At 47.5% G+C, this 27,967-nt stretch overlaps 1 protein-coding gene across 3 annotated transcripts; it reads left to right on the top strand.

The window, feature by feature from the left end:
* Positions 1–96: 96 nt before the first annotated feature.
* On the top strand, positions 97–27,448 carry SLC24A1 (solute carrier family 24 member 1). 3 transcript variants are annotated; one of them, XM_041745657.1, is made up of 10 exons: positions 97–1,986; positions 14,112–14,169; positions 15,494–15,604; positions 19,296–19,379; positions 20,493–20,584; positions 23,614–23,728; positions 23,861–24,312; positions 25,070–25,159; positions 26,043–26,209; positions 27,199–27,448. In XM_041745657.1, the coding sequence occupies exons 1-10, from the start codon at positions 97–99 to the stop codon at positions 27,446–27,448; spliced, it is 3,309 nt and encodes a 1,102-aa protein (XP_041601591.1). The 3 variants fall into 3 exon arrangements, with proteins under 3 accessions (XP_041601591.1, XP_041601592.1, XP_041601593.1); XM_041745658.1 differs by lacking the exon at positions 14,112–14,169 and adding an exon at positions 9,797–9,803 and having other exon boundaries at positions 15,503–15,604; XM_041745659.1 differs by lacking the exon at positions 25,070–25,159.
* Positions 27,449–27,967: the final 519 nt, after the last annotated feature.

Here is a 27,967-nt window from a genome sequence, read left to right as displayed (position 1 = left end):
AAATCTTCACTGATAACCAACCTGAATCCAAGAACAGACCCCATCTTTCCATGGACAGAATGAGGGGTCTTCTGTAACCAGGCACAACTGGCCATCATGGGGAAATTGATCAGAATGGGAACACGGGAGAGGCGGTTACTCCGGCCAAAGCGTCTACATTGGAGTCGCCTCCTCTTCCTGTTGGGAATGTTGATCATCGGTTCCACCTACCAGCACCTGAGGAGTCCCTGGGGCCTCCCCTCATTGTGGGCAGCAGTCTCCTCACAACATCCTGTAAAACTGGCCAGCCGTGACCTCCCTAACAATGAGATGATGATGGTGAGCAGTGACCCTCCAAGAGCTAGCTCTGAAATGGAGGGTGACACACTGGTGCCCCAAGCTACAGTGGGCAGGGGTGAATCAACAGTGGAGAATACCCCCAATCCACACAGAAGAACAGCCAATATCACTCCAACAATACCCAAGAATAACTACAGTCCAACAGAGGCAGAGACAGAAAGAAGGAAGGAAGATACCACAACCACACCCCATAGAGTACTGAATCACTACACCCCAACTTCAAGCAGGCCAACAGTAAAGAATTATACCCCAACAACACCACCCAAGGGAGAAATACAGAGCTACCACCCAACTCAGGCCGGGGGAAAGGTGAAGAAATACACCCCATCTCCACTTAGTAGAATAGTAGGCAATTATGTCCCACCCACACTCATGACAATGACAAAGAGTCATGGGATCACCCCCAAAACAACAGTGAAAGACAGTGAAACTATGACAACCACTAAAATATTAGAGACCAATCCCTCTAAGAGAATGGTAGAGGAAAACACCCCAACTACCCTCAAGGGAATAATTAATAACAACCCAACTTTCCTGATAAATGACATAGAAACAAACATCTTGACTTCTCCAAGGAGTATGATGGAAAAGAACACCCTGACTACCACCAGAAGAGTGGACGATAACAGATCAACCAAGCCCTGGATGTTAGTGGGAAAGAACAAGCGGACAACTTCCCTGGGAATGGTCCTGGAGCACACCACAGTCATCTCTGAGGGACATGTGACAATAGAAACCACAACAGGCAGTAGCCCAACAGAAACCAAAGCTTCCACTGCTACCTGGAGTGTTAGTAATCCCTTGTTTACAACCAGCGCATCCACCATTGGAATTTCCTCTGCCACCCTCTGGGGGCTGGCCAAGAAAGCTTCCATGGCACCCAAGACCTCATCAACCTCTGAGGTCAGGGCAAATCCAACCATCCAGGTCCATCACTGTGTGGTTGTGGAACCAGCCCCGGCTGTGCCCACTGCCCTCTCCCCCAGCCTGACAACAGCCGTGATCCCAGAGGCACCCAGTTCCAGTCCCTCAGCACTTCCTCCTGGCTGGCCAGACCTTCAATCCAAGGCAGAGTACCCCCCAGACTTGTTCAGCATAGAGGAGAGGCAACAGGGCTGGGTGGTCCTGCACATCTTTGGCATGATGTATGTGTTTGTGGCCTTGGCCATCGTGTGTGATGAGTTTTTTGTCCCAGCCCTGGGTGTCATCACAGATAAGCTACAGATCTCTGATGATGTGGCAGGGGCCACCTTCATGGCTGCTGGAGGCTCTGCCCCCGAGCTCTTCACCTCCCTCATTGGCGTCTTCATCTCCCACAGCAACGTGGGCATTGGTACCATCGTGGGCTCCGCTGTGTTCAACATCCTCTTTGTCATCGGCACCTGTGCCCTCTTCTCCCGGGAGATCCTCAATCTCACGTGGTGGCCCTTATTCCGTGACGTCTCTTTCTACATCCTTGACCTGATGATGCTCATTCTCTTCTTCCTGGACAGCCTCATTGCCTGGTGGGAAAGCCTGCTGTTGCTGCTGGCCTATGCTTTCTATGTGTTCACCATGAAGTGGAATAAGCAACTCGAGATCTGGGTGAAGGAGCAGCTCAGCAAGAGGCCAGTGGCCAAGGTCATGGCTCTAGGGGACCTCAGCAAGGTAAGAACAGTCTGGCTCAAGTTTCTGTAGCCCCTTTGGGGCAAAAGACTGAGGAGAAGCCAGTGACTGAAGAGTGGAAAGTGCTGGGTCAGACCTCAAGAGATAGGTGCTCTGGTTCCCTTTGCTATTCATTCAACATTTAAAGTCCTATTCTTTGCCAGGCACTTTGCAAGAGTGACCTTGGCTCAGCTCCCAATCACCCAATGGTTATTATCATGATCCACCATTGGCAGGGGAAGAAACTGAGGCCTAAGGAAGTTAAACTACTGTTCAAGGTCACACAGCAAATAGATAGTGGAGCCAAGATTTGAACTTGGGTTGGTCTGATTGGGTCTTTGGAAATGACATTTGAGCTGGGCTTTGGAGAATATCCAAGGAGATATCAGGCAGGGAAAAATGATAATCTCTTCCATGTGCATGGTGTTTAGGGTTTGTCTAGCACCTTCACTTTCATTTAATCCTGTTTGTTCACATTCCAGATTTGTTGAAGCCAGTGGCTTGGATGGGGTCTGACAAGGGGGGGGGGCTTTCTGTTTTTGATATATTGGAGAAGATAACAGATCCAGTCATCCATTGACAAGCCAGCCTTGGGTGCGGAGCCTGCTCTTTTGTCAAGTTGGAGGCCAGACACCGGAGCTCCAACCCTGAGGCTTTCTCTTGGCTCCAGAATTATTTTTTAAGAATTTCTTTGCCCCCATGAGGGACCTTCCTTCTGAGTTTATATTGTGTGGTTCAATTACCTGGAAGACGAATTTAAAGTGGGTAGTCATTTCTGAAAATTCATCTCAAAGTTTTTGTTCCTTGACTCTAAAGTGAGGTACCCTAGAGAACACAGACCCCTGTTTCTTTCCTGCTCCTAAAGGGTGAATTTGGGTAAAGGTTGGCTCTCAGCCTGCCTTTTTCAAGTTTCAGAGAAGCTGCTGGTATGAGCAGAATTTTGTGTGCAAAGAGTGGAAGGACTTAGCCACTTAATCTAGAGTAATTTTGATGAGTGGGTAGGATGGAAACCAAATTCAGCAGCATGTCTGGGAGACAAGAGAGATGAAATATACTTCTTTTAGTATTTTTGAGGTAACGTGGGATTCTGCTGAGAGCACAGGACTAGGAGTCAGGAAATCTAGATTCTAATCTGACTCTGCCTCTAACTGTGTGACCTTGGATGAGTCCCTTCCTATCTCTTGCAGAAATGACAGAGTCCAACTAGTCACCAAAAGATTCTGTCTAACAATCATTGTCCAAGTGAATTTAATTCTGGTTGGCTTCGCACAGTGGTTATTTGTCGGGTCTGGTCAACTGAGCTCCAATTGCCATATTTGTAGATGGCCTCCAAAGGAGACATGTCCTACTCAAGGTTATACAGCAAGCAGGTATCAGGACTGTAACGGGGACCCAGTATCCTAACTCCCCATTCAGTGCTATTTCCAATCAGGCTACTGCTACATGGAGCCAGAGGCTTAAAAAAGAAAGGAAGGCTCAGAGCATGACATCATTGAGTATGAAGACACTGGGCCTCCCTCCTAATGACATCCTCAGAGCACACCTTGCTGAGGGTGGCCATGAAGCCTGGTACACTCTACTCTGTGAAAATCAGCATCTAATGCCTTGATGCCCCGCAGGCCAGCGGTTTTCAAAATGCTCTGACTTGCCTCCCAGTCCTTATCAGTAATTCTGTTTTTATTTAAACTCTAAAAATTCCAAATTTTCCATTTAGTGAGGGCTAGACCATCAAAGCAAAGCTTGTCAAGCAAGTGAAGCATCATCATGACTTCAAAGGAAAATCTGTAACCTACTTAAGAGACTCTTCTAGGGCCTTAGCAGCAGTTCTTTTCCAACCAGTGAGAGGGGTGCCAATCACAACTCTGTTCTTATTTGTTCAAACAAATCCAGTATGAATTTTAATTAACAGCATTATTAAACAACAACAACAACAAGTTGAATTACTGGCTATCCTTAAAAGTAAATATGTATTTATTTCAAATAAAAAATCTAGGGGTGTCTGGCCGGCTCAGTCAGTGGAACACAGGACTCCTGATCTTGGGGTTGTTAGTTTGAGCCCACGTTGGGTGTTGAGATGCTCAAAAGTAAAATCTCTAAAAAAATAAAGTAAATTAAATTAAGAACCAATAGTTAGTACTTTCCAGCACTAACAACCCCTCACTAAAAATTAGTCCACATAACAAGAACTATAACTATTTTGAAATGATTTTTAAAACATCTGGATTTGGATTGCACCTCGGGTTTCTAAAAGCCAGGGAGAGCAGTGAGGGGTGGGGGAGAGACCTGTCTTTGCTTGTATCTTTATGTCTGTGTTTGGCTGGCCTACACCTGTGACCTGGTCAGAGGGAGATAAATTATCCTGTCCCACTGACAGACTGAGGGCAAGCCATTCGGTTTGGAAGTCATGCAACAGTTCTCTGGAAATCCAATCTCTGATCTTGTAAACCGTGTCAGCATTTGTTTTTGCACTTTGTGTTGAAAGTGCATGCTTAGCCCTGTACACTGTTTACTTTATCATGAAAATGAGCGTACCTTGCTCTCTCATTCATGTTGACATATTGACTCACACCTTGCCCTACGAATGTTTCCCCTTTTTGAGCATCACCCCAGGAAAGCAGGGGGCCAGGGCAGCAGCTTATTCAATCAGCTGTGCTCCAAAGTGAAGAAGTCAGAGAGAAGTGGAGCACGACTGGACAGAGTGGTGGGGGGCCAAGGAGGGAAGCTGGGGAGGTGAGGTCAGAGCTACAGGCGTTTGAGAAGTCTGAGCAGCAGGAAAAGAAGTGGAGGGCAGTGTGAGCCAGCTCCCTTTGGAGAGAAGCAGGAACAGGAAAGGCTCTGGGCCTCTCGCTCTCTTCCTCTCTGTTGCCGGCCAGCCAGGTGGTGAGACATGGAGGGGGTGGCTGGGGTATCACGCCCATCATTGCCACTGAATGGGGAAACAATCTTTGTAGCTCCCAAAGAAGTGAGCCAGGGGTCTTGTCTAGCAGGAGGTGCATAAGTATTTGGTTCTGTTTGCTCAGGAAACCCTAACAGTTCAGGGGCTCCAGTGTAGAGAAAGAAGGGAGTGGGCAAGGAATCTTTACGTATGGAGGGCCTATTCCATACACACAGGATCTCAACAATTTCTCATAAAAGCCCTACAAGGATAGATTGTAACATCCATTTTGCAGATGAGGAAACTGAGGCTCAGAGTGGAGCATTAACTCAGCCAGTTACATAGCCTGTTGATGGTTCTCACCACTGGTGATGAGTTCACCACTCATGATGGTTCACCACTCGTGAAGCTGGATTTCTGTTCTTTTTTTTTTTTTTTATAAAGATTTTATTTATTTATACATGAGAGACACACACAGAGAGAGGCAGAGACATAGGCGGGGGGGGGTTAAGCAGGCTCCCTGTGGGGAGCCCGATGTGGGACTTGATCCAACCTGAGCCAAAGGCAGATGCTCAACCACTGAGCCATACAGGGGCTCCTGTATTTCTGGGTTTTAACCCAAGCTCCACTGCAGACTGCCCCTGTTGCTCTGGACAAGCCAGTGCAATTCAACAAAGTGCTTAAATGAAAAGCAGTGTGGGAAAAAGATTGTGTCCTTTCCAGCAGAAGCCACAGGCATTAGATAAAAGTAACTGTAATAGAATGAACCCTATACAAAGTGCTACAAAGTCACTGCTTTTCAGCCAGGCCTTAGATTGCTTATCTATAAAGTGAATGGGATGACTCAGGGCAGGAGTTGGCAGACATTTACTGTAAAGGGCCAGACAGTAAATAGTTCAGGCTTTGCAGGCCATACAGTCTCTGTCACAACTACTCAGCTTTGTTGTTGTAGTATGAAAGCCCCCGCAGACTAAATAAACAAATGGGAATGGCTACGTGGCCACCGAGTGCAAAATACTTGCAGATGTTCTCTAACCTGAACAACTTGGAGACAAGATCAGCTGAGGATGATTCATTTTCTTATTGAATATTTACCCAACTGATATCTGTAGTTTCTGAGCTGGAGGGCCTTTCACTTTGTTTTTATACTTCTCTGACAATCTAGAATTAGGATAGTTTTGGGGGGGAGAATGATTCTAATCAGAATTCACTTAAGAGCATTTCCAGAAAAAATAAATGTTGTAGCATCAGACATAGGCACATAGTAACAATTTTCCAGTCTCTCTTTCAACACTGGCTGAAACAAACAAACAAACAAAAAAATCAAAGCTAAGATATTTTAGACAACATTGTCCAACTGGCATGTATTGGTTTGGGACGCCTTTTATGACCTCTATTAGTGACACAGTCCAACTTAGCTTGCCCTGCAACTTTATGCCTGTGTATAAGGTACACCTGAATATAAAGTATATACCTCTCAGTGTATTTATTCGAGACCGAGATGACAAATATCTGACTTGCCTTGACCATGCATCGTCACAGAACCCAATAAACAGCAAAGCTGATGCACTAGCCTGGCTTAAAAAGCCTTATCTATCTGTGATTGAAGCACCACAGGCCTTTCTTTAGAGAGAGAGCTCCCAGCTTAGCTAGAAAGGACCAGCCATCTGCACTAGATGCTGATTCGCAATATAGCCTGAGGGGCACCAGCGGTAAACCGAGATGCAAGGCGGGAGGGGACAAGCCTATTTTGGGTCCCTTTGGGTCTCTATCCCCATCATACTTTGGAATACTTCAGAATGTGAAACTCTGGAGAAAAGTCTGCCATTCTTTCCTAAATGCGTTGGGGGCTGGTTTTGTTTTTTGTTTTGTTATTTTTTTTTTCCTGGCAAGGTTTTTAAATTAAATCGACCAATATGACCCCCCTCCAAGCAGACAAACCAGGAGCCAGTCCTCTCCTTTCTTGTTAGGGTTGACATTATTCCAAGGGCTTCTATCAGTGGCCTATATAGCCAGCTACCTGCTGTGGAGACAACAGGGATGTGGACAGGAAGCCCCGTGGACAGGAAAGTCTATCCAGTATCTGTGTGCCCCTGTCATGCTAGGCTGCGGGGAATCCACTAAGCTCCCAAAGAGCCCATCCTAGCCTGGGCTGAGGGGCTCCCACCTTTCTTTTCCTTTCCTTCTTCCTTCTGTCTTTCCTTTCTTCTCTCTTCCCTTCCTTCCTTCCCCCCTTCCTCCCTCCTTTCCTTCCTTCCTTCCTTCCTTCCTTCCTTCCTTCCTTCCTTCCTTCCTTCCTTTCTCTTTTTTTCCTTTCTTCCAATATAGTATTCAAACATTTTTATTTTATTTTATTTTTTATAAGTAGGCCTCACACCCATCATGGGGCTTGAACTCACCATCCTGAGATCAAGAGTTGCATGCTCTAGTGACTGAGCCAGCCAGGTGCCCCAGGGTTCCCTCCTTTAACCCCTAGAATACTTAGCTTCCTCCCAGTTGTTAGAAAAAGATGGTAAGAGTAGAATTCTCAATTTTAAGGCTTCTTTTCTTCACAACATTTTTCTAGTGTTCACTTGCTAGTCAATACTAGCAGATAACAAAATGAATGAATAAGAAGCAAAAGAGGGGATCTTGGGGGGCTCAGCGGTTTAGTGCCGCCTTAGGCCCAGGGTGTGATCCTGGAGTCCCGGGATCAAGTCCCATGTCAGGCTCCCTGCATGGAGCCTGCTTCTCTCTCTGCCTCTGCCTCTGTCTCTGCCTCTCTCTCTGTGTGTCTCTCATGAATAAATAAATAAAATCTTTTTTTAAAAAAAGGAAGCAATTGAGTATGAACAGAAAAACCCAAAACACCTGAGCATGCCTGGTCCAATAGCTTGTTTCCATGGATGCATGTGGGCCTATAATTGAGATTTTTACATGCATTCATGCTGCACAATACTGTTTTATCATGGTTTATAGGATGGGACTAAATATGAAATTAGATACTCATTGTGTTCTACAACTACAGCATGATTTCTAGATGCTCTGGCACCTGAGTAAGTTGGAAATATATATCTAACATTATTTGGTGTGGAGGAGTGGGCATATGGATGATACACAAGAGAAAATATAATTTCAGAGAGTGACAAGTGCTGTGAAGGAAATAAGTGTGGTGGAGAGTGACTGTAGGTAGTGGGCCCCCTTTAGCGAGGGAGAACAGGAGAAGCTTCTTGGAGGGAGAAAGGTCCAAACAGAGATCTGCAAGATGAGAAGGGAAATTGCTCCGTGCTCCATGGGGAAGCATTCTGGAAGAGGAAGCAGCATTTGCAAAGCCTCTGAGCCTGGAAAGAGCTTGGAGCATTAGAATAGACTCAGAGGCCAGTGTGGTCAGTGAGTAAGGGGACAGTGGCACAAGATAACGCCGGAGAGGTGGTAGCTGCTTCCCTGAAGTAGGGCCCTATGGGTCAGAGACAGTTTGGATTTTAACTGAAGCAGGGAGTGAAGTGATGAGGAGCCACATCTAAAAGGCCGCTCTTAACTGCTGTGTAGAGAATGAAGCGTAGGTGCGCAGGGGTGAAGGAGGAGGCTGTTGTGGGCATCCAGCATATATATCTTTGACAGACATTTTGAAGGCAGAATCATGTAGACTGGTGATGATGAAGCGGATGTGAGGGTGAGATAGCAGGAGAAGTCAAGATGCTACTACCATCTACCTTGAGCAGCAAGGTAGATGGTAGCAGCAGCCCGTGCAAAAGGGCAGACTCGAGGAAGAACAGGTTTAGGAAGACTTAAGAGTTTCCACTCAGGAATGATGAGTTTGAGTGCTTCTGTCACCTGCAGGTGGGCTTGTCTAGGAAGCAGTTGCCCAAATGGGCCTGAGGTTCAGGATCAAGGTCTGGGCTAGAATAGAAATCTGTGAGTGGCTCAGCCGGTAAACATCTGTCTTCAGTTCAGGTCATGACCTCAGGGTCCTGGGACCGAGCCCCACATTGGGCTCCCTGGTCACCGGAGAGCTTGCTTCTCCCTCTCCGTCTGCTACTTCCCCTTTCTCTCTCTCTCTCTCTCTCATTGTGGAATAAATAAATAAATATATATTTTTTAAATTTTATTTATTTATGATAGTCACAGAGAGAGAGAGAGAGAGAGAGAGAGAGAGAGGCAGAGACATAGGCAGAGGGAGAAGCAGGCTCCATGCACCGGGAGCCCGACGTGGGATTTGATCCCGGGTCTCCAGGATCGCGCCCTAGGCCAAAGGCAGGCGCCAAACCGCTGCGCCACCCAGGGATCCCTAAATAAATGTTCTTAAAGGAAAAAAAAAATGTGAGTCCCCGACAAATGTGTGGTAATTAAAATTGAGGACTGGCTGAGAGGGGGGCGGGTGGGAAGAGAAGGCATTAGGATTGTGCCCTAAAGAACTCCAATGTTCATTTGTTCAGAAAACATTTATTGAATCCCTTTGAGGCCTGTGTAGGGTCTGGGGTTACAGTGAGAGAAAAGGCACAATCCCAAGCCCTTGATGAGCTCAGCCTAGCAGAGTGGGAGCTGATCCAGGTGTCGCGGGGCCTGACACTCTTTAAGAAAAAAGAGTATAAAACTACTGGTACAAAATCAGATACACGGCCTTGAAAAGGGTTTGTGTGGGGGAGACATGGGCCTTGGAACTTAAGCTTCATTAGCTCCATGGTAAATCCTTCTTGGTAGGGAAGACAGGTAAATAAAATGGGTAGTTACCATACCATGTGTGATGGTATAGGAAAGTGCTGAGGGACTTAGTACTTGCAGAGAGTGAACATCTCCACAGACCAGAGTCAGGGAAGGCTTCCTCTGGGAGGGGATGCTTAGCAGAATCTTGAAGGACAAGCAGAGTGGAGGGGGTGGTGGATAACTAACTGAAGAAGGGGTGAGAACTCTCCTGGCCTTTTGGAGAGGCCAAGGGAATGAGATACTGTGAGACCATAGCTGCCCTGTCCAGGATGGTGGCCACTAGCTACATGGAGCTGATGAGCTCTTGAAATGGTGCTAATCTGAACTGAGATATGCTGTAAGTATAAAATATATGCTGGGTTTCAAAGGCTTAGTACAACAACAACAACAACAACAAAAACAACAACAACAAAGGCTTAGTATGAAAACCAAAGGGTAAAAGAGCTCAGTGATATTTTTTGTTAATTACATGGTTTTTTTTAAATATTTTATTTATTTATTCCTGAGACACACACACACACACACACACACACACAGAGAGAGAGAGAGAGAGAGAGAGAGGCAGAGACACAGGCAGAGGGAGAAGCAGGTTCCATTCAGGGAGCCTGACATGGGACTCAGAGAGAGAGAGAGAGAGAGAGGCAGAGACATAAGCAGGCTCCATGCACCGGGAGCCCGGCTTGGGACTCGACCCTGGGTCTCCAGGATCAGGCCCTGGACTGAAGGTGGCGCTAAACCGCTGAGCCACCCGGGCTGCCCTGTTAATTACATGTTGAATTATAATACTTTTAGTATAGTGAGTTAAAGTATATTATTAAGGGGATCCCTGGGTAGTGCAGTGGTTTGGCGCCTGCCTTTGGCCCAGGGCGCGGTCCTGGCGTGGTCCTGGAGACCCGGGATCGAGTCCCACGCCGGGCTCCCGGTGCATGGAGCCTGCTTATGTCTCTGCCTCTCTCTCTCTCTCTCTCTCTGTGTGACTATCATAAATAAATAAAAATTTTAAAAAAAGTATATTATTAAAATTAATTTCACCCATTTCTTTTACTTTAAAAAATGTGGCTAGTAAAATAGTTAAAATGATGTATGTGACTTGCATTCTATTTCTGTTGGACAATGCTGTACTGGAGGTAAGCAGGAGGCTGATATATGCTCATCCAAGGAGACTGGACTCCCTTGTGAGGATAGTATGCCCCTAGGATGCGGGGGAGGGACAAGATTTGTGCTTTGTTCAGAAAAGCACTCTGGTTGAGGGATGGAAAATGAACTGGAAGAGGAACAGATCAAGAGTCAGAGGGTTTTGCAGGACTGTAGGCAGGAGAGTGATGAGGCAAATTTTTTTTTATTATTTTATTTATTTATTTATTCATGGGAGACACAGGGAGAGAGAGGCAGAGACACAGAGGGAGAAGCAGGCTCCATGCAGGGAGCCCAACGTGGGACCCGATCCCAGGTCTACAGGATCAGGCCCCGGACTGAAGGAGGCGCTATACCCCTGAGTCACCTCAGCTGCCCCGAGATGAGGCAAATTTGAGGACTTTTAGGAACTTATGATACCTAATTGGACATGGGCTGTGAAGGAGAGGGAGGAATTTGGGTAAACTTCTGGATTTCCAGCTTAGATGCATGTGTGGATCAGGGTGCAAGACTATACTCAGGAAAGGGCTGAAGAGTCCCCTACTAGGAGTATAACCTAGATGAAGGCAGAACTCAGACCAAGGATTCAGTTAATATTTGTTAAATGAATGTGAAAAAAAATCACAGTCTAATAATGTGGTTCAGGAAATGTATCTTGGAGGGTCTAGAAGGGGAGAGGTCAATGATTAACTGCTACATCAGTGGGAGATAGAAATTGGAAGTCAGGAGGAGAAGCCCCCTGAGAGGCCACCATATTTGCCATCACAGGTTCCCATGAATGGCTGCAAGAGATCTCCCTGCTCAACATCAGCAAGATGCATCACGGATGCTGGGGGTTTTGGCTGGCACCAAGACATCCTCTTTGGTCCTCAACCCCTTTTCAAGAGTAGAGGGAGAAGGCGGGGTGATAAGGCTGAAGAAAGAGGAGGGGCAATGGATTGGTATCAGAGGTGGATGTGAAATACGTTTGTACTAAAGGCATATTCTGAAAACACCTACCTGCCCCAATTGCTACCCATAAATGGGCCCACCATCCACATCTAAATGGAGACAAACATTCATGTCCATTGACCTAAAATGTCAATAATTTGAAACAAAGTCACTAGGGAATAGAGATTTTACCTCATTACCTTGTTTATGCTTGGGGAAAAATACGAGTTAGTAAACAACAACAACATACTTCTAATGGGGATCAGGAGATCAGAGTTCTTGATGCTGTCTTTGTGAGCGTGGGCAAGTGACACACTCTTTCTGCTTCTCTATTTTCCAATCTATCAAAAAGCAGTAATAATACTAACCTTGTCTGCTTCATGGAGTTAGTAGTCTTGGATGAGAAAGAGAATGTGAAAGGCTTCAGAGAGCTAGAAGTCCATGCTGAACTCAGAAGATATTGATGTGTTCCAAGAATGACGAACTCCTAGAGAAGTATTTTGGCTTGAGTAAATCTGAATAGCAGAAAAATCATTAAGCATGTGCACAATGGGGCAAACGTCCATCTCCCCTGTCCGTCTGTGGACAGAAATAGCTATTTCAAAGGGCAGCCTGGCTCCTCACAGTTTTTTTGCCTCCAAAAACTCATTGGGTGAAGGCTGGACATGATAAACCACGAGATGGCTGGGTCAGTAAGTTGGTAGGCCAGTAAACTTACAGGGCTGTCGTGAAAGAGCAGGGGATTTGTTAAGAAAATCAGCAGTGCTCTCTTCATATGCAGGTTGGTTATTTCTGCTCTATTTCATTCATTTTTTTGCATATTCATTTGTTCATCCATCCATTTATTCATTGCATTCATTGATCTATATCCAGCATTCAAACCTCCCTCATCCTTCAAAGCTTACTCAAATTCTCTCTACTTCAGGAAGCCTTCTTGTCCCTCCCACCGCAGCACCTTTATCTATGCTTCTCATTTCTTGAACCACGTTCTGCTTTGTCATTATGGGTCCCGATTCCTTTCTGGACATGGAACCTGTGTCCTAGAGATCTTTGTGTCCTGACAGCACTAGCACACTGACCTATAAACAGCAGGTGCTCAGGAAATAATGAATGAATGAACAAATTGGGTAGATGGGAGGGTGAGTAGCCCTGACTCAGGCACTTTTTTTTTTTTTAATTTTCTGAGTTGAAATAGAGACAGGACCAAGGTAAGTCGAGTTCTAGTTCTGGCCTTGGAGGCCAACAGGGGGAGGTGAAGACAGTTACTGGGGGCAGCTAGTAACTGTCTAGCTGACTGAAGATAGAAGCTACTAGAAGCTACATAGGAGTAGCTACTCATTCAGCTCATCTTTAGTGAGCACCTACTGTGTACAAGAGACCATGCCACAGGTTGGGGGAAAAAGGGTGCCTGTATCAGAAGTTCAAAAAAAAAAAAAACATGGAGTCTAGCTGGATAGATAATTCACATATGTCAAAAGTAAAAAAAAAAAAAAAATGCTTCTTTTCAAAGTTCAAATGGCATTATAAAGCAGTAAATGTAAGATGGAAAGCCAGTGGTCCAGACAATAAGTACTGTGGGTTTAATGATTCTTCATCTTAGATTTTGTCTCATTTCCTAGCTGGCTGCCCTGCAGCTTCCCCAGGACACTAGCACTTACTTGATCCCAGAGCCAGATTTTGGTAACACAAAATGTGCTTACTGTTGTTATACAGCTATTGAGGAGAGAGTATCATAGTGAGTTGGAGTGAGGGAGGGAGTAGAAGAGGTCATTCAGGAGAGCTTCATCAAGAGTTCACCTTGAATTTTCTAAAAACATTGGTAGACGTGGAGGAATGGAGGAATGGAGAAGGCATTTGAAGCAGAGGGAAAAGGTGTGAACAAGGGACCAGGAGTTGGAATGGATTGGGTGTAAGTTGATGCATTCATGCATCATTCAACAAATATTTATTGAACCTTTGCTGAGTGCCCAAGAGTGTTTTTGTGCTGCACACACAGTGGCAAATGAAATTGGCAATCTGCCTTCAAGATGCTAGTGGGGCAGTTAATTTATTTGTATGTTTGTTAACAATGTTATCATACAAACAAGTGGAAGAAAGTGCTATGGAGGAAGAGAACAGGAATCTATAAAAGAGAGTAAGACGACACCTTAGCTTCCCGGAGGAAGTTGATGTGTAGATGGAGATCTGCAATATGGGGAGCGAGGGAAGGAGGGTTCCAAACGTGGGTTAAGAAGATGGTATGTCTGAAGGACTGAAAGACAGTTGGTGTTACTGGAGTGTAGGAAGGGGACACATTTGACTGGGAAACTGTGTGCAGGCGGAAGGCAGGCTGTGAAAGGCCAGGCTGGGGTTTGGACATGGTAACACATCTTCTGAGACCTGGTTATCTTTGGATGTGTTCTGCGTTCCCACCTGGGGGTTGCCTGGAGAGAAAGGGATGTAGGGAGGGAGAGAGAGCAAGGGTCACTCCAAACATCCCATGCGTGACTCCTGTCCCTGTTTGCAGCCAGGCAATGGGGCAGTTGCGGTGGAGGAGCTACAGGAAAACAAGAAGCTAAAGGTGGGTGCCATGTGGAATCTGCCAACTGGGGTCACTGCAGGGTCTCAAGGACAGCCATAGATACCTGAGGCACTGTGGCCCTGATGCCGGGGATCCTGGGCCAGGTCCAGGCCTGGGAAGCTCCTGGGAATGCTGCCAGGATGAGCCAGTGACAGAGCTGGCTCCTTTGCTGGAGGGACTGTCACCTCCAAGGTCACCTTGAAGGAGGCACTTGTTGTCACTCATTGCTTGCTCTGCCATGAGCTTGCTGTATGAGCTTTTGCATCTTTAAATGATTGTGGACTAGATGAACCCAAGCCCCAACTTCTATAATTAATCTAAAAGCCTAATTACCGTAGCTTTGGAATGCTCCAGAAATAAGAGAAACACAGGAAGGGCACCGGGAGCAGGGCAGTCTGAGGTTTCTGAAAAACTGTGTCTTAGTTGCCTTTGCCCGGTGGGCTATTTGGGAAGAATTATGGGAACCTTAGAGCAGAGAGGCTGGGGCCTGAATGAAATCTTCCTCATCCTAAGAAAATCTCTCCGGCCGATTGTGAAGTGCTGTTACCACTGCCACTAGATGGCAGAGGGGTTCAGCTCCAGAGGGATGGGGGAGGGGTGCGGGGAGGGGCTGCGGGGGGGGGGGGGGTGTGGTGCCCTGAGCCCAGGTTGGTCTGTCTTTGGACGGTCCTTTGTAAATCAGATGCTGTTTCTCTGTGTGTCACGTCTGGGTACCTGCACCTGGGTACCTGATGTGAGTATGTGTGCGCCTCTGAAGGTCTCTTGAACATCTGCGAGTAGGAAAGAAAGGAATGCAACTGGGAATCAAAAAGGCCCCAGTGCTACTTTTGAGTCTTTCATTTCCTCCCCACATGACCTTGGATAAGTCACCTGGCCCCGTCCAGTTTTCATTTCCTTTGCTGTAGAAGGGGATCACAGCCTTGCTTATGGGGGGCTGGGGCAACGATAAGGCATGATGATGCTTCGTGACTGTAAAGGGCTGTACCCGGCCACAGTGGGCTGTGTGTGGTGTGTGGGTGAGTGTGTGTTTCTACGAGACTGTATTTTCAGGGAAGGACACTGCTCCCTGTTGAGGGAATTACTGGGGAACTATTCTGTATGTAGAATGCGCCAGTCATGGAAGAGTGAGGGGAGGCTGGGGAAGCAAGCAGTGTAACTCTCCTGATTGGGGTGAGGGGAGAGGGGAGGCCAGGATAAGGCTCCCGGGCTTTGTTTTGTCCTCCAAGGGCAGGAGGCAGGGTTAGTGAGGCCCTCGTGCGGCTCCTAACCTGCCTTGGGCAGGGGCCCACTGAGGCCTGTGCGGTTCTCCCCTGCTCAGCTCCCGGCAGTGCTCCCAGCAGTGCTGACCCGAGGGAGCAGCTCTGCCTCTCTGCACAACAGCACCATCCGCAGCACCATCTACCAGCTCATGCTCCACAGCCTGGACCCTCTGGGAGAAGGTAAGCAAGGCCTCCCTGGACCCGCGTGGTCTCCTGTCCACCCCTTCCCTCCTGCAGCTGGACAAGAACGGGGAAACGGGGACCTGCCAAACTAGGAGGCAGTGGGTAGGATGAGGGTGGAGTGGGAAATAGAGAGCAGAGGAGACTTTGGGGGTGAGGTCAACAGACTGGGAGACAGGGGAGAGAGAAGGCACAGGACTCAACAGGAGAGGGCCCCAACGAGTTAGGGTCTTTAGGTATCCATACCCCACGACTTCCCTGTCTCCATGCCCCCTCCTATAAAAGGGTTCACCTGTAGTTAGTGAGGCCATAAGTGCTGTGTGCCCTGCTCTGGTCTATGTTGGGGTGACCCTCAGTGAGTTCCCTGGAAAGCCCATCACCCACAAGTTGGCTCCAGGATCCCACAGAATCTCCAGCCAGGCAGCTGGGCCCCGCTGACTTCTGGGGGTACCTCCTGTAGGGCCCCACAGCCCAGAAGCTCTGTGGTACCTCCCTTTGCTCTGTGTTTAGCTCTGGAGTCCTAAGAAAACTGCTGACCCTCTTCCCAGCTAGGAACCCCAAAGAGGCTGCCAGGGCCACTTCAGGGGTAGGAGGGGTCCAAGTAAAATGGGGTCTGATGTCCAACTTGACAAATGATGGGAGTAACTGAGATTCTCACTGTCCACCTTACCAAGTTCTGCCTTCTGGCCCCTTCCCCCGAGGGCTGAGCTGAATATGACACTGGAGACTGACTCTTGAGCATCAGGAAGCACCCTGACTGACCCTTCTTGTTCAGGGACAAATCTTGGGGTGGGGGTGGGCTCAGAATTTCCTCAGGCCCTGAAGTATCCCCTTCAGGTACAGTATTAGGTTGTTGGGTATTTAAAAAGGTATTGGACTGGGAAAAGCAGAGACAAAGATGAGATGATCAAACCTTCCTTTGAAAGTCTTCAGGGTGAGCCTCGACAGACACTGAGGGAGGCCACTCCTAAGTATCAGCCCCAGAAAAACAGTGGCCCCGGAGTTTTGAGAGTGGAGTTCGTAGTACCCAGCAGCCTATGGGTGATCAGTACTGCAGAGACGTCTGACCTGGGGCAGTGAAGGAAGCTGTATTTCTGGGTTATGCTTGGCCACTCCTTGTGGCCAACTCACCAACTCTAGCAAAGTTCTGAAGAGAAAGATTTTCTCCTGAATGGGACCTCAGGTGCCCCTGCCTGGGCCATGACCAGGAGCCTACCAACGGCTGACCTACTTGCCCTAACAGGATTATGTGATGGCCAGGCCAGGCAGAGGTCAGAGGAGATTGATACTAAGTAGGAGATGATCCGGCCACGCTGAGAGCAGAAAGGCCATGTGAGGAAACAAGTGATGGGGGAGCTGGTGACATCCCCGGGGAAGACAAGCGAGCTTGGTACATTGTGTGCACATGAGGCAGGCATGGAAAGGCCCTTGCGGCGGACGATTGCTGATATGCTCTGGGATGAAGTCCTACTCAGAGAAGCCAACTCTGATTCTACACCCCAAGACCCCATCCAGGAGGGGCTGGGACCTTGCAAAGCGGTGATGAAGGCCTTTCTTCCTAAGACTTTCCAGATCCATGTTTGTGTTTCCAAATGCCTCTCCAGATGTTTCTCTTTCCACAGAGCTGATGTGTGGTCTGAACTCTCACCTACCCTGTGAAAGGCCTTCTCTTCTCCAGGATCCTATGCCTTTTTTGGTGGTTTCCCTTGGATATGTGTGTGTATGCACGAGAAAGAGGGAGGGAGGAACGGAAGGAGGTCCTGGGTGACCTGCTTTCCTCAGTGGCAGGGAGATGAGGGTTAGGGTGTGTAATGAGGGGCAAGAAGGCAACAGGGGAACTTGGTTTTTCTCGCCAGCCCTTTCAGCCTACAGACAGCGGCCACTCTCAGGGCCAGAACGGCAGCCCAGGGAGCTTTCCTGTGGTAACAGCAACTCTGTGTTGCTCCACAGAAGACCATGATGCTCCATCCTTGCGGGGGGGAGGCAATTAAAGTTGTGTGGACGAAAGAGGCAGCGGAGTGCCGGGTTCCTGACCGTGCAGCTGAGGACCTGCTGGGCAGGCCGCCGGGACACTTGCAGGGGCCTTGCGTGCCCGAGTGCTGGCTCTGCAGGTGCAGCCTCCTGCCAGAACCAACTCTGAGTGTTTAAGTGCTGGGCTGGAAGGAGGACACTCCATGTTTATCTTTCTTGCCCATCCTGGACCCAGGTGGGGTATGATCTCCACGGCTTCCTGCCTTGCCCCTTCCCAGTCTGCCTGCGTCATGGACTGGAGCACCTAAAGTGTCCCTTCTAACTTGAACCCTCTGGAGTCCTGGGCCACCGCAGAGTTGCTCCCAAGGTGGCACAGCTGCTCACAACCGCTCTCGTCACTTCATCCTTGTTGTAGCTAATGCTTCTGTGGTGCTTTCCAGGTGCCAGGCACTGTTTTAGGCACCTTCGTGTGTAAACTTATTTATTCCTTTAACAGCCCTGTAAGATCTTACAGGTACAGAGAAGTTACGGATCAGTCAGCAAGGTCCTTGGGTAGCAAGCGGCAGAACCAGGATTCAAACCCAGGCCCTCTGGTCCCAGCATCCCAGCTAACATAGCAATTTTTAATTGTAGCAGTTAAAACATTTTTAATTTTGTCTCACAGACTCCCATATCCGTGCTCTGAGGGTATCATGATGTTGCCTTTTTGGAGGGGGGACACTGAGGCTTAGAGAGGATACCCAGGCTTCCCAAAGTCACCGGCGCTCACAGGGGAGAGCAAGCCTGGACTTCTAAATGGATTCCATGGCACCGCTTTGTTCTATCACCATTGTCCTTACCCTCCTGGGCTACACAGCTGTTAGGAGGACCTTCATGAGCCCCTGTACCTCAGTCTCTGTGCCTCCTACCTTGAATTACACCTGTAAAGCACTTTGCATGGTGCCTGGAACATCATCACGTTGAAAGAGATTGCCCTCCCTATTTTTCTTGCTTGGAAGTCAGCAGCACCATTCTGCACACACAGGGCTCTGTGGGCTTCTGGCAAAGTGTATACACAGGGATCTGGAAAGAAAGAGGTTCTGCTTGGGCTCCAGGTGCATAGAGTCAGAAAGGGTGTGGCAGGGAGCTTGGTGGTCAGCTATGTGCCCTTTCTGACCAAAGAAGGAAGTCTCATAAACATAGTCACCAGTAGTGGCCCTGGAACTATAGCAAAGCTTCATAGAAAGTGAGGTGCTAAAAAAGAAAGAAAGAAAGAAAGAAAGTGAGGTGTTAAGGACCTTATAGTTAATGTAGTCCAAGGATGGCAAAAATGTCTCCTTGCCATTTTTTGGCCCATTCTCTGATTATTGCAGACATCACTGATCAATCATGGCAACCTCCTACCAACCTTGGATCAGAATTCTCCTCAATTCAGCACTCAAACAGCCATGACTAGAACTCATAAAGGAAATAAATCTTATTTGTTGCCTCTGAATCCAACCATGTCGTTTTATCAGAAAGGAAATAGGATTAGAGAGGGGAAGTGATTTGCCTAAGATCACAGCCAGTTAGTAATGATGCAGGAGATTTAAGGTGAAAGTTTGGGATTGGGCAGCATGAACAAGCCTAGTAGGACCAGCATCCAGACCACAACTCCCATGCCAGCCTCTTCCCACCCACGTCAGCTGGCCAGCCCCACTGCAGGGTCCCAGATAAGATGTGTTCCCTTTCTTGTTTGCAGCCCGCCCCTCCAGAGACCAGGAGGAGAGCTTCAGTCAGGAGGCCAAAGCCAAGCCTCACGCTAACACAGAGAACAAACAAGAAGGTGAGAGGATGGCAAGACCGCTGGGTTTCCTCCTGCCACCTTCCTCCCTCCTGTTGGCCAGGGGCTGAGGCATGCCTCTTGGCCTCTCTGAGCCTGTCAGCTGGAGCGATGATCTGGTGCTGCACTCTGGCCTTTTCCTTCCAGCGTGCTCCCTTTCTGATGGGGCTGCTGGCTCAAGGGAGGTCCTGGAAGGCTCCCTGCACACTCCCCTCTGATGGGCCCAGCCAGGCCAGGCTGGTGTGTGTGTGTGTGTGTGTGTGTGTGTGTGTGTGTGTGTGTGTGATTGAAGTCCTATTTCTTTTTCACCAAATCTCATCCCAAAGGAGACTCTATTGACCCGTTTCTTTTTCCTGTCACTTCTACACAAGGATAGTGCTGGTAGGGATTGGTCTGAGACCAGCAACCCCAGGAGGGAAGGACCCAGAGGTCCCATGATACAGAAGTACAGCATCCATGTGGCAAGCCCAGATGGAGGGAGAGAGCTACTGCCCTGAGGGTGCTGCACAGCACACCAGGCCTGCCTAATGCACCCAGCAACCTTTGGAAGGAAGGAGAGCAACAGCCATTTTTCCAATTTTATAGACAAGAAGACACAGGTTGAGAGGTCAAGTGACTTGCCTAAAGCCACAGAGCAAAGAAGTGAGAGGGCCTCTTCCTAAGCCCTGCTTTCCAGGCTTTCTTAGTCTCCCTTCCCTGCAGTCCTATTTCAAGGCTTCCAAGTGGCTGCCTTTGAAATATTCAGGATCCTCTCCACGTAGGTGGTAGGGGGAAGGCTCAGCCCCTGAGGGCTGGAGCTTTGCCCTCTCTCTAGTCTCAGTTGCCCAAGCTGTTCACGGGATCCTTGGCCGCACTGATCAGGATGGAAATGTTTGTGAATACAGGGGAGCAAGGATGGCCACCTCCCAGCTGCCCTCTTATCTGTAGCTATCTCTGTGGACGGGGCAATAACTGTTTGTATCACATCATGTTACTTTTTCTATCGACAAGAAGTTCCCCAAACTTTCTGAGATGCTGAGGGGGACAAGTCCAATAGCCCCATAGCCCCTCACACTAGCCTCTGGCAGCTGCTCTCAGAACCTGCTCTTCTGACCTATTCCATGTTTATCCTTTAAGAGGAGGAGTCAGCTGAGCTTCCTGAGGTCACAGTCACGCCAGCGCCTGCTCCAGATGCCAAGGGAGATCAAGAAGAGGATGCTGGTGGTCAGGTAGGCACAGGCCTCTTCTCAGGTGGAGAATCTAAGAGGTCCAGGGAAGGGCTTGCTGATCAAAAATCCTTCCTTTTTGAGGGTCTGAAACACTATTTGGGGTCCATTCCTCTGAGGCTGGCACGGGGCCAGTTAATTCACCCTTAATGGCTTAGTATGAGTGAGATAATACATATGAGAATGTGTTGCCAACCGTCACACGCTGTAAGAACATGGGGAGTAGCTGTTAGGGGGTCTGTCAGAAACTAGGGGGCAATGAGATCAGGCAGCTCTGAACGCAGCAGGGAGAGTTGCTGGATAAATGCCTTGGGACCCCCCGGAGGTTTGTCCACAGGGCTTCCAGAGTTCCATCGTCACCGTCTTTATGGCCACGCAGCCTCTTCCACCATGCTCCAGCCAACTGGGCTCCTTGTCTCCACTTTCCTACCTCCAGGCCTTGGTCCTCCCACCTCAGGATACCTTTTCCCCTCCAGGCCACTGTAAATGCCTCCATTGCCATCAAGCTTCCCTGACCCTCTATAGCCCCCATCTGATGAACGAATGCCCATCGTACTTGGTCTCTGTCTCAGGGGTCTCTGTCTTAGCACTGCCTTCCCCAAACTCTATTTAGTAGTCTCTCTTAGTTCTCCTACAGGTGGCGAGGTTCCGGCAGGCAGGATGCAGGTCTGAGTTGTCTGTCTCTCCCACAAGAGAAATGCAATGCCTGGCATACACAGCTGTGCTTAGTAAGGGTTGAGTGATGACAGTAAATAAGCATTTCGTTTACAAGTTCCATCCCTGTTTGTTTTTTTCTGCTTGACACTGAGAAACAGTCAATTATATCTCATCCCAAAGCCAGCAACTTTGGGTTTAGTGTCTAAACTTGATGGTATCATGAGTGTCCTGAGTAGACCCATTACAGCCAGTTTAAGTGAAAGGGATTAAGAGAATATGGAGGTATCTCCTGAAATCCAAGGGCAAGATCAGTCTCAGAGAGAACTGCACTTAGGCCTGAGCAGGCATCTGTGACTCCAGTGGCTTCTCACTCTTTCTCTTGCTTTCCCTCATGTCCCCTTCTCTGTGTGCAGGCTTTATCACTCAGCTTCTGGTAGCCTGACTTCATTTGCTTTCTTCTTATTGCTTTCTTCTTGGCACACATAGCCCTAAACCACCACGCCGGGCCTCGGGTCCACAGGGGGATCAACCAATGACTGGCTCCCAGTCTCAGAAGAGACAGAAAGAATCTGTTCAAACCGGGTCACAGGTCAGGGATCCAGCCTTTGTCCAATCAGCTGTGGCAGGGAGTGGTGAGTTGCTTTGACTCCAACATGGAAAAAGAGAGCCACCCGTTCAGAGGGTGTTAGGGGTGACAGTTCTCAGAGAAAAGATGGCAGGTTGGGCAGACACTCCCATACTTATGGATTTAAATGACTTATTATCTTTTCCAGGAAGATTTCTCTCCTGATGGGGGTGGGGGAGGGAGGGCAGGAATTATTTCAGACTAAAATCTTTTTGTTGTTCATTTCCAATTCAAAGCACAGGCCTCATGAATATTAATATTTGACTACTACATCAGGGGTTTATAACTCTGGTTGCATATTAGAATAATTTGAGGAACTTTAAAAAATGCCCAGACCTCACCCTCAACTAATTAAATTAGAATATCTGGGGTGGGTCCTTGGGCATGAATGTTTTTAAAGCCTCCAGGTGATTCTAATATGCAGCAGGGTTGAGAATCACTGAGCATCCTTTAGGGGTTGGCTGTGTCACAAAATTTGTTATAGGTGACATACTCCATGGGCACACAGCCCGAGTCATTTGCTCAATGGACTGGCTCAGCATGTTGCTATAGGTTAGTCATGTGCCTAATCCGTGGACACTCAGAGTTAGTGGCTTTAGAGTGTATATGGAGTCAGTCCTTGGCTCCCAAACCCTCGTCTACAAGTGGATGTATTAGGAGCACTTGTGAGCACATTAAAATAGACTCCTGGCTTCTAATTCACTTGACCCAGATGGGGCCAGGACATCTGTATTTCTTTTATTAATTTCTTTTGAAAATCTGTATTCCTACTAAGGTCCCCAAGCTAGCAGCTTTGAGAACCAAAGATCTCTTTCATCTTTGGCATTTGCAAAGCAGGGTAGCTTCATGGTTAAGAGGCTGAGAGTTGGACTATCTGTATTACAAGGCCCAACTTTATCACTTATTGTGCCAACTATGGGCAAGTTATTTAACTGCTCTGTAACCTAGTTTCTCCATCTATTAGATGGGTTCAATTCTATCTTTATCATAAATTAATTAACTCATGAAATGCACTAAATGCTAGCTATTATTATTATTATTATTATTATTATTATTATTTAAGCCACTTAGCATGGTGCCTGGCACATAAAAACACTCCATAAGTAGGTATTATCATCATCATTTTATACATAAAAGGTAATATGACAACTTAGAAGTTTTAGTAGACTCAGCAATGTATCCACCAAAAGATATGCCATACTAGGCAACACTAATAGAAACAGGTATCTAAGAAAAGGAGGTGATAATCTTATTCTACTCTGTGTGGTGTTCTGTGTTGCTTTCAAAGCTTCCTCATGGGGTGTAATCTAACTAGAATAAGTTCACCAACATGGGGAGGAGGCTTCAGGGCACAGCATGGAAAGATGGAAAAATCTAGGAATCTCTGACCCATGGGGAAAAAAGCGGTCTTGTGGAAGGGTGATTAGCTTTGTTCTGTGTGGCTCCAAAGAGTCAAACTATACATAGAGGGTAGAACCTTATTATGAATATGGACTTTAATCAGAGTTGTCAAGATGCAGAAGCCACCTGAGGTGGTGAGTTTTTCATCCCTGAAAAATGATCAGATAAAGACAGGACAACCACCAGGTGGGAATGCTAGGAAGGGAATTTTGCTGAAGGATTGCACTAGTTTCCTCCACATACTCAGGTTTTTAGATTCTTTCCGAGAACAACAAAAATGGGTGAAAAACTGGAAAGGAAAACAAGCAGAGCAGTTATTACACACTAATCTGTTGGCTTTGAATTGCAGGAAGGAGAGGTGGCTGGAGCTGAGAGCACAGGTGAAGTGATAGGTGAAGAGGTGGAAGCTCCTGGTGGAGGTGAAAATGGACAAGGTGGAGGTGAAACTCAACTGGAAGGTGAAGGTGAAGGTGAAATCAAAGCAGGAGAAGGAGCAGGTGAGCATGAAGATGAAATCAAAGCAGAAACAGGAGAAGGTGAACCTGAAGGTGAAATTGAAGCAGGAGAAGGTGAACCTGAGGGTGACATTGAAGCAGGAGAAGGTGAATCTGAGGGTGAAATCGAAGAAGGAAAAGACGCTGCTGACTGTGACAGTGAAGGTGAACTCCAAGCAGAAAAAAAAGGAACTGATGAAGGTGAAGGTGAACTCCAAGCAGAAGACGGTGAAATGAAAGCTGATGAGGGTGAAAATGAAGAGCAGGAATTCAATGCTGAAAGTCAAGGTGAAGCCCAAGGTGATGAGAAAGGTAAAGATGGTGAAGGGGGAGGTGAAGAAGATGGCAGTGAAGATGAAGAGGAGGAAGAGGAGGAGGAGGACGATGAGGAGGGCGAGGAGGAGGAGGAGGACGAGGACGAGGAAGAAGAGGAGGCCAATGAGGAGCCTTTGTCCCTGGAGTGGCCTGAGACCAGGCAGAAGCAGGCCATCTACCTGTTCCTCCTGCCCATTGTGTTCCCGCTGTGGCTCACAGTGCCTGACGTCCGGAGGCTGGTGAGTTTGCCCAGCGGTGGCCCTGGCGGGGGAGGTGTCTGTGGAGTCTCTAGGCACTCCCACTCAAGAGGTGAGAGGACAGGACAACTCAGCTTGGCAGGGCTCAGCTACAGAGAGTATCTGGGATGCACCTTGCAGCTCCAGAAGGGACCATGCCCCGAGGGGACATCCCGGTGGACTTGGGAGGCCCTTAAATGTGCTTATTTCCATCACTATTAAGCAGGTGAAGTAGTCCTTTAACCTCTATTGTCAGTTTCTTGATTTTAATATGGGAATGATGCCAAGCCCCCTGCTCCCCATGTCACAGGGATATTCTGACAGCCTAGGGGGAAAGTACTATTTCTACCCAGGATTCTCATTTATAGGAAAAGCTCTGACTAACATACTCTACCCAAAGGCCGTCCATACTCGATCTCGAGGTCCAGAGGTGGGTAGGGCCGGAGGTGGGGGTGGGGGTGGTTGTAGAATCCACCCCTAACACCTAGACCAGTGTGGTTCTAGGGAAAGCAAATAGCTGTCTTCAGTTTGATATCTGCTGAATGCCCTGCTGGTCGGACTCCCTTTAGGCCTCCAACCTCTTCCTACCCCAGCCATCTCAGGGTCCTCACTGGAGATCTTGACCTCAGCCGACACGTCTCCAGACCCTTTCCATTACTTCCCTGGCAGATCCCATCACTGCTTCTGGAGCTCCCTCTGAAGGGCCAAAGACCTTTAGTCTCTGCAACTTCTTTCTCTTCCTTTTTACACTTGCAAACAGGAGTCTAGGAAGTTTTTTGTTGTCACCTTCCTGGGATCCATCGTGTGGATAGCCATGTTCTCATACCTGATGGTATGGTGGGCTCACCAGGTGAGTGAACAGTGGGAACTAAATCCTGCATCTGTGGGGCCCAAGGACACTTTTTTCCCCCTCCAGGGTGAATGTCCAGTACCCAGGCGGTGGTGAGGCTCAAGTGAATTTGTAGTTTCTGCATTGTTTGTAAAGGCTCACAAGTTGACTTTTCATTCCAGTGAGTGTAGAATTTTCAAGTGTGGCTCTTGTCTTACAGTCATATTGCAGCCTGACACAGAAGGCCTTTCGCTGTCAGACCCAGCTGACTGTGTTGCTTATTAGCCTTATTCTGGGCTCTGTGATGCTTGCCCTTGTTCTCTCCACCTGGTGACACTATGTGTCACCGTAAAAGGGCATTTACGTGACACTGGTGAGAGCAGACTCAGTTTTGCCTCCTCTTGGGCATCTAGTCAGCCTTCCTCTGAGTTCCCCTGGCTTCTCTGTTCTACCTGGGGGTTTTGGGTATGAGCTTTTCCCCTTCACTAGCCTGGGAATAGGGTCACTGTTGTGCTCATTCTTCTATCTCCAGCCTCTTAGTTCCTGGCACATAGCAGGCGTCTATGGTTCTGGAAATGGACACATGATATGGACAGATCTTTGGAGGAGTAGTTCTTTTGGAAAGGTGGAGATGGTTGTAGTTGGAATGACAGTGAGAGGTGGTATTAGAGATAGACTTGTGGTCCAGTTTAGACAAGAACTCCATCATGCCCTGAAGCCTTGAGCAGGGGCCCTGCTCTTTCTCTGGGTGGTCCATTTCTCCCAGGCTTAAAGGAGTGTGCTGAGTTCAGGGGGGAAAAGGTGTTGGGTTTGCACAAAATAGCCTGTGGTTGGTGCTTTGGAGAGCCTCAGATGTCCCCCTTGACATTGCCATGGTTTCTCATCACTGTTACTTTTTTACCAGGTTGGTGAAACAGTAGGGATTTCTGAAGAGATTATGGGTTTGACGATCCTAGCAGCAGGCACATCCATTCCTGACCTCATCACCAGTGTGATTGTTGCGCGGAAAGGCCTGGGAGACATGGCTGTGTCAAGCTCTGTGGGCAGTAACATATTTGATATCACTGTGGGGTGAGTGGCAAAGTTGTTTCCCAAGGCATATTGAACATGACTGGAAAACACTGTGTTGGTTCTGTTCACTGGTTTTTCTGCTTCATTATTTATACATGGAATAAAAGGGCATTTACGTTATTAGTGTCTACAAGGCAGCAAAATATCCTCCCTTCATTCATCACAGCCAAATGGGATAATAGGACAAAAATGCTGCCTGAAAGGTAACTGAGTAGAATTTATAGATGAATTGAAAAACAAAGTCCATCAAATTCATTACCAAAAACAGTCAAATGCTCTGTTCACTGATCTCCACGGTGTACATGTGGGGTTAGAAGGAGCAATGACTCAATTTCACTTCCTGATATTTCTGCCCTTTGCATTTGGACTCCTGCCAGCTTAGAGGCTCTAAAAGCATTTTGTCTAAACATGCAAATGCTGCATCTTCCTGTACCCATTCTCTTACTCCCTCCTCCCAACTGGTCTGAGCAGAACCTCTGGACTGTTTTCATTTCCACAGGCCTATCTCAGATTTGGATGGTGGCTTTGGTTTCTTTAATTTGAATTTGTGTATGTGTGTGTATGGAGGTGGGGAGGTGGAACACAGGAGAGCCCTCATCCATAAAGAATTTAAAGACATGTTAGCCTGAGATGGGATTTATCATAAAAATTGAAAGATTAAAGAGTCACACATCAACCCACTGAGATTCCTCATACACAGATCATGAATTATGAAGGGAAAAAAACCCCACTTGGACTCAGAAAATTTCAGTCCTAATTTAGGGTCTTCTAGTTATTGTGAGTCCTTGGGCATGTAATTTCAATTTCCCTTAACTTTAGTTTCATCTGTGAAATGGGGCTGATATTTTCCCTTCTATTTGGTAGGCTTGTGTGTGTGTGTAAAAATGCTTTGTAAATTGTAAAATTCTGTTTATGTATGTGGGATTATTATCATGTATATGGGATTGTTACAAATTTAGAATGTTCACATCGTTTCTTCAATCTTGCAGCCTGCCTGTTCCTTGGTTGCTTTTCTCTCTCCTCAATGGATTACAGCCAGTTCCAGTCAGCAGCAATGGCTTGTTTTGTGCGATTGTTTTGCTTTTTCTCATGCTCTTGTTTGTGATCTCTTCAATTGCATCGTGCAAATGGAGGATGAACAAGATTTTGGGCTTCACGATGTTCCTCCTTTACTTTGTATTCTTGATAATCAGCGTGATGTTAGAAGATCGAATCATTTCCTGTCCTGTATCTGTCTGAGTCAGAGTCACTGTTGCTCACAACGGACATGGATCAGGAAACCATGCCAGAAGCTACTGTACTTCTTGTTACATTAATTAAAGAATGAACATGGTCCAGGAGAGTGACCAGAGTGGCCAAGAGCCTCTGATAGGCATGTGATCTGGGACTGAACATTATCCTTGAAACCCCTGCAGCTCGTTGTGGCTTAAGAATCTCACCTCTGGAGGGATGGCGTTCCTACCCCTGAGTGACGTCAGCAGCCATCATGTGGAGGCCAGGAGAAGGACCTATGGAGTCAGAGGGTTTTCTGAATGAGAGCTAACTTGGGGGTGAGGGCTGGGACGCTCACAATAGCAGTAAGACAAGTTCCCATGCTCGCAGTTCCCTGATCATTCATGAAGGGCTGCCGATCCAAAGATGCAGATGTGGTCTATACCCCCCTCCCTGGCCCAAGAACACGCTGCAATTTGCTGTCCCCTCTTTTTCTGTTTAAAACATGAGGTTTTATCAGGTTTGTAAACATTACAGGTCCAGTTA

The sequence above is a fragment of the Vulpes lagopus genome, chromosome 2, assembly GCF_018345385.1.
Source record: "Vulpes lagopus strain Blue_001 chromosome 2, ASM1834538v1, whole genome shotgun sequence".
Classification (NCBI taxonomy): domain Eukaryota; kingdom Metazoa; phylum Chordata; class Mammalia; order Carnivora; family Canidae; genus Vulpes; species Vulpes lagopus.
This window is presented reverse-complemented; position numbering and strand designations above follow the sequence as displayed.

Coding starts and splice junctions, on each gene's coding strand:
- SLC24A1 (XM_041745657.1), top strand. CDS start 97: ATGGGGAAATTGATCAGAATGGGAACACGGGAGAGGCGGTTACTCCGG. Junction 1,987..14,111: donor CTCTAGGGGACCTCAGCAAG/GTAAGAACAGTC, acceptor CCCTGTTTGCAG/CCAGGCAATGGGGCAGTTGC. Junction 24,313..25,069: donor TGCCTGACGTCCGGAGGCTG/GTGAGTTTGCCC, acceptor ACTTGCAAACAG/GAGTCTAGGAAGTTTTTTGT.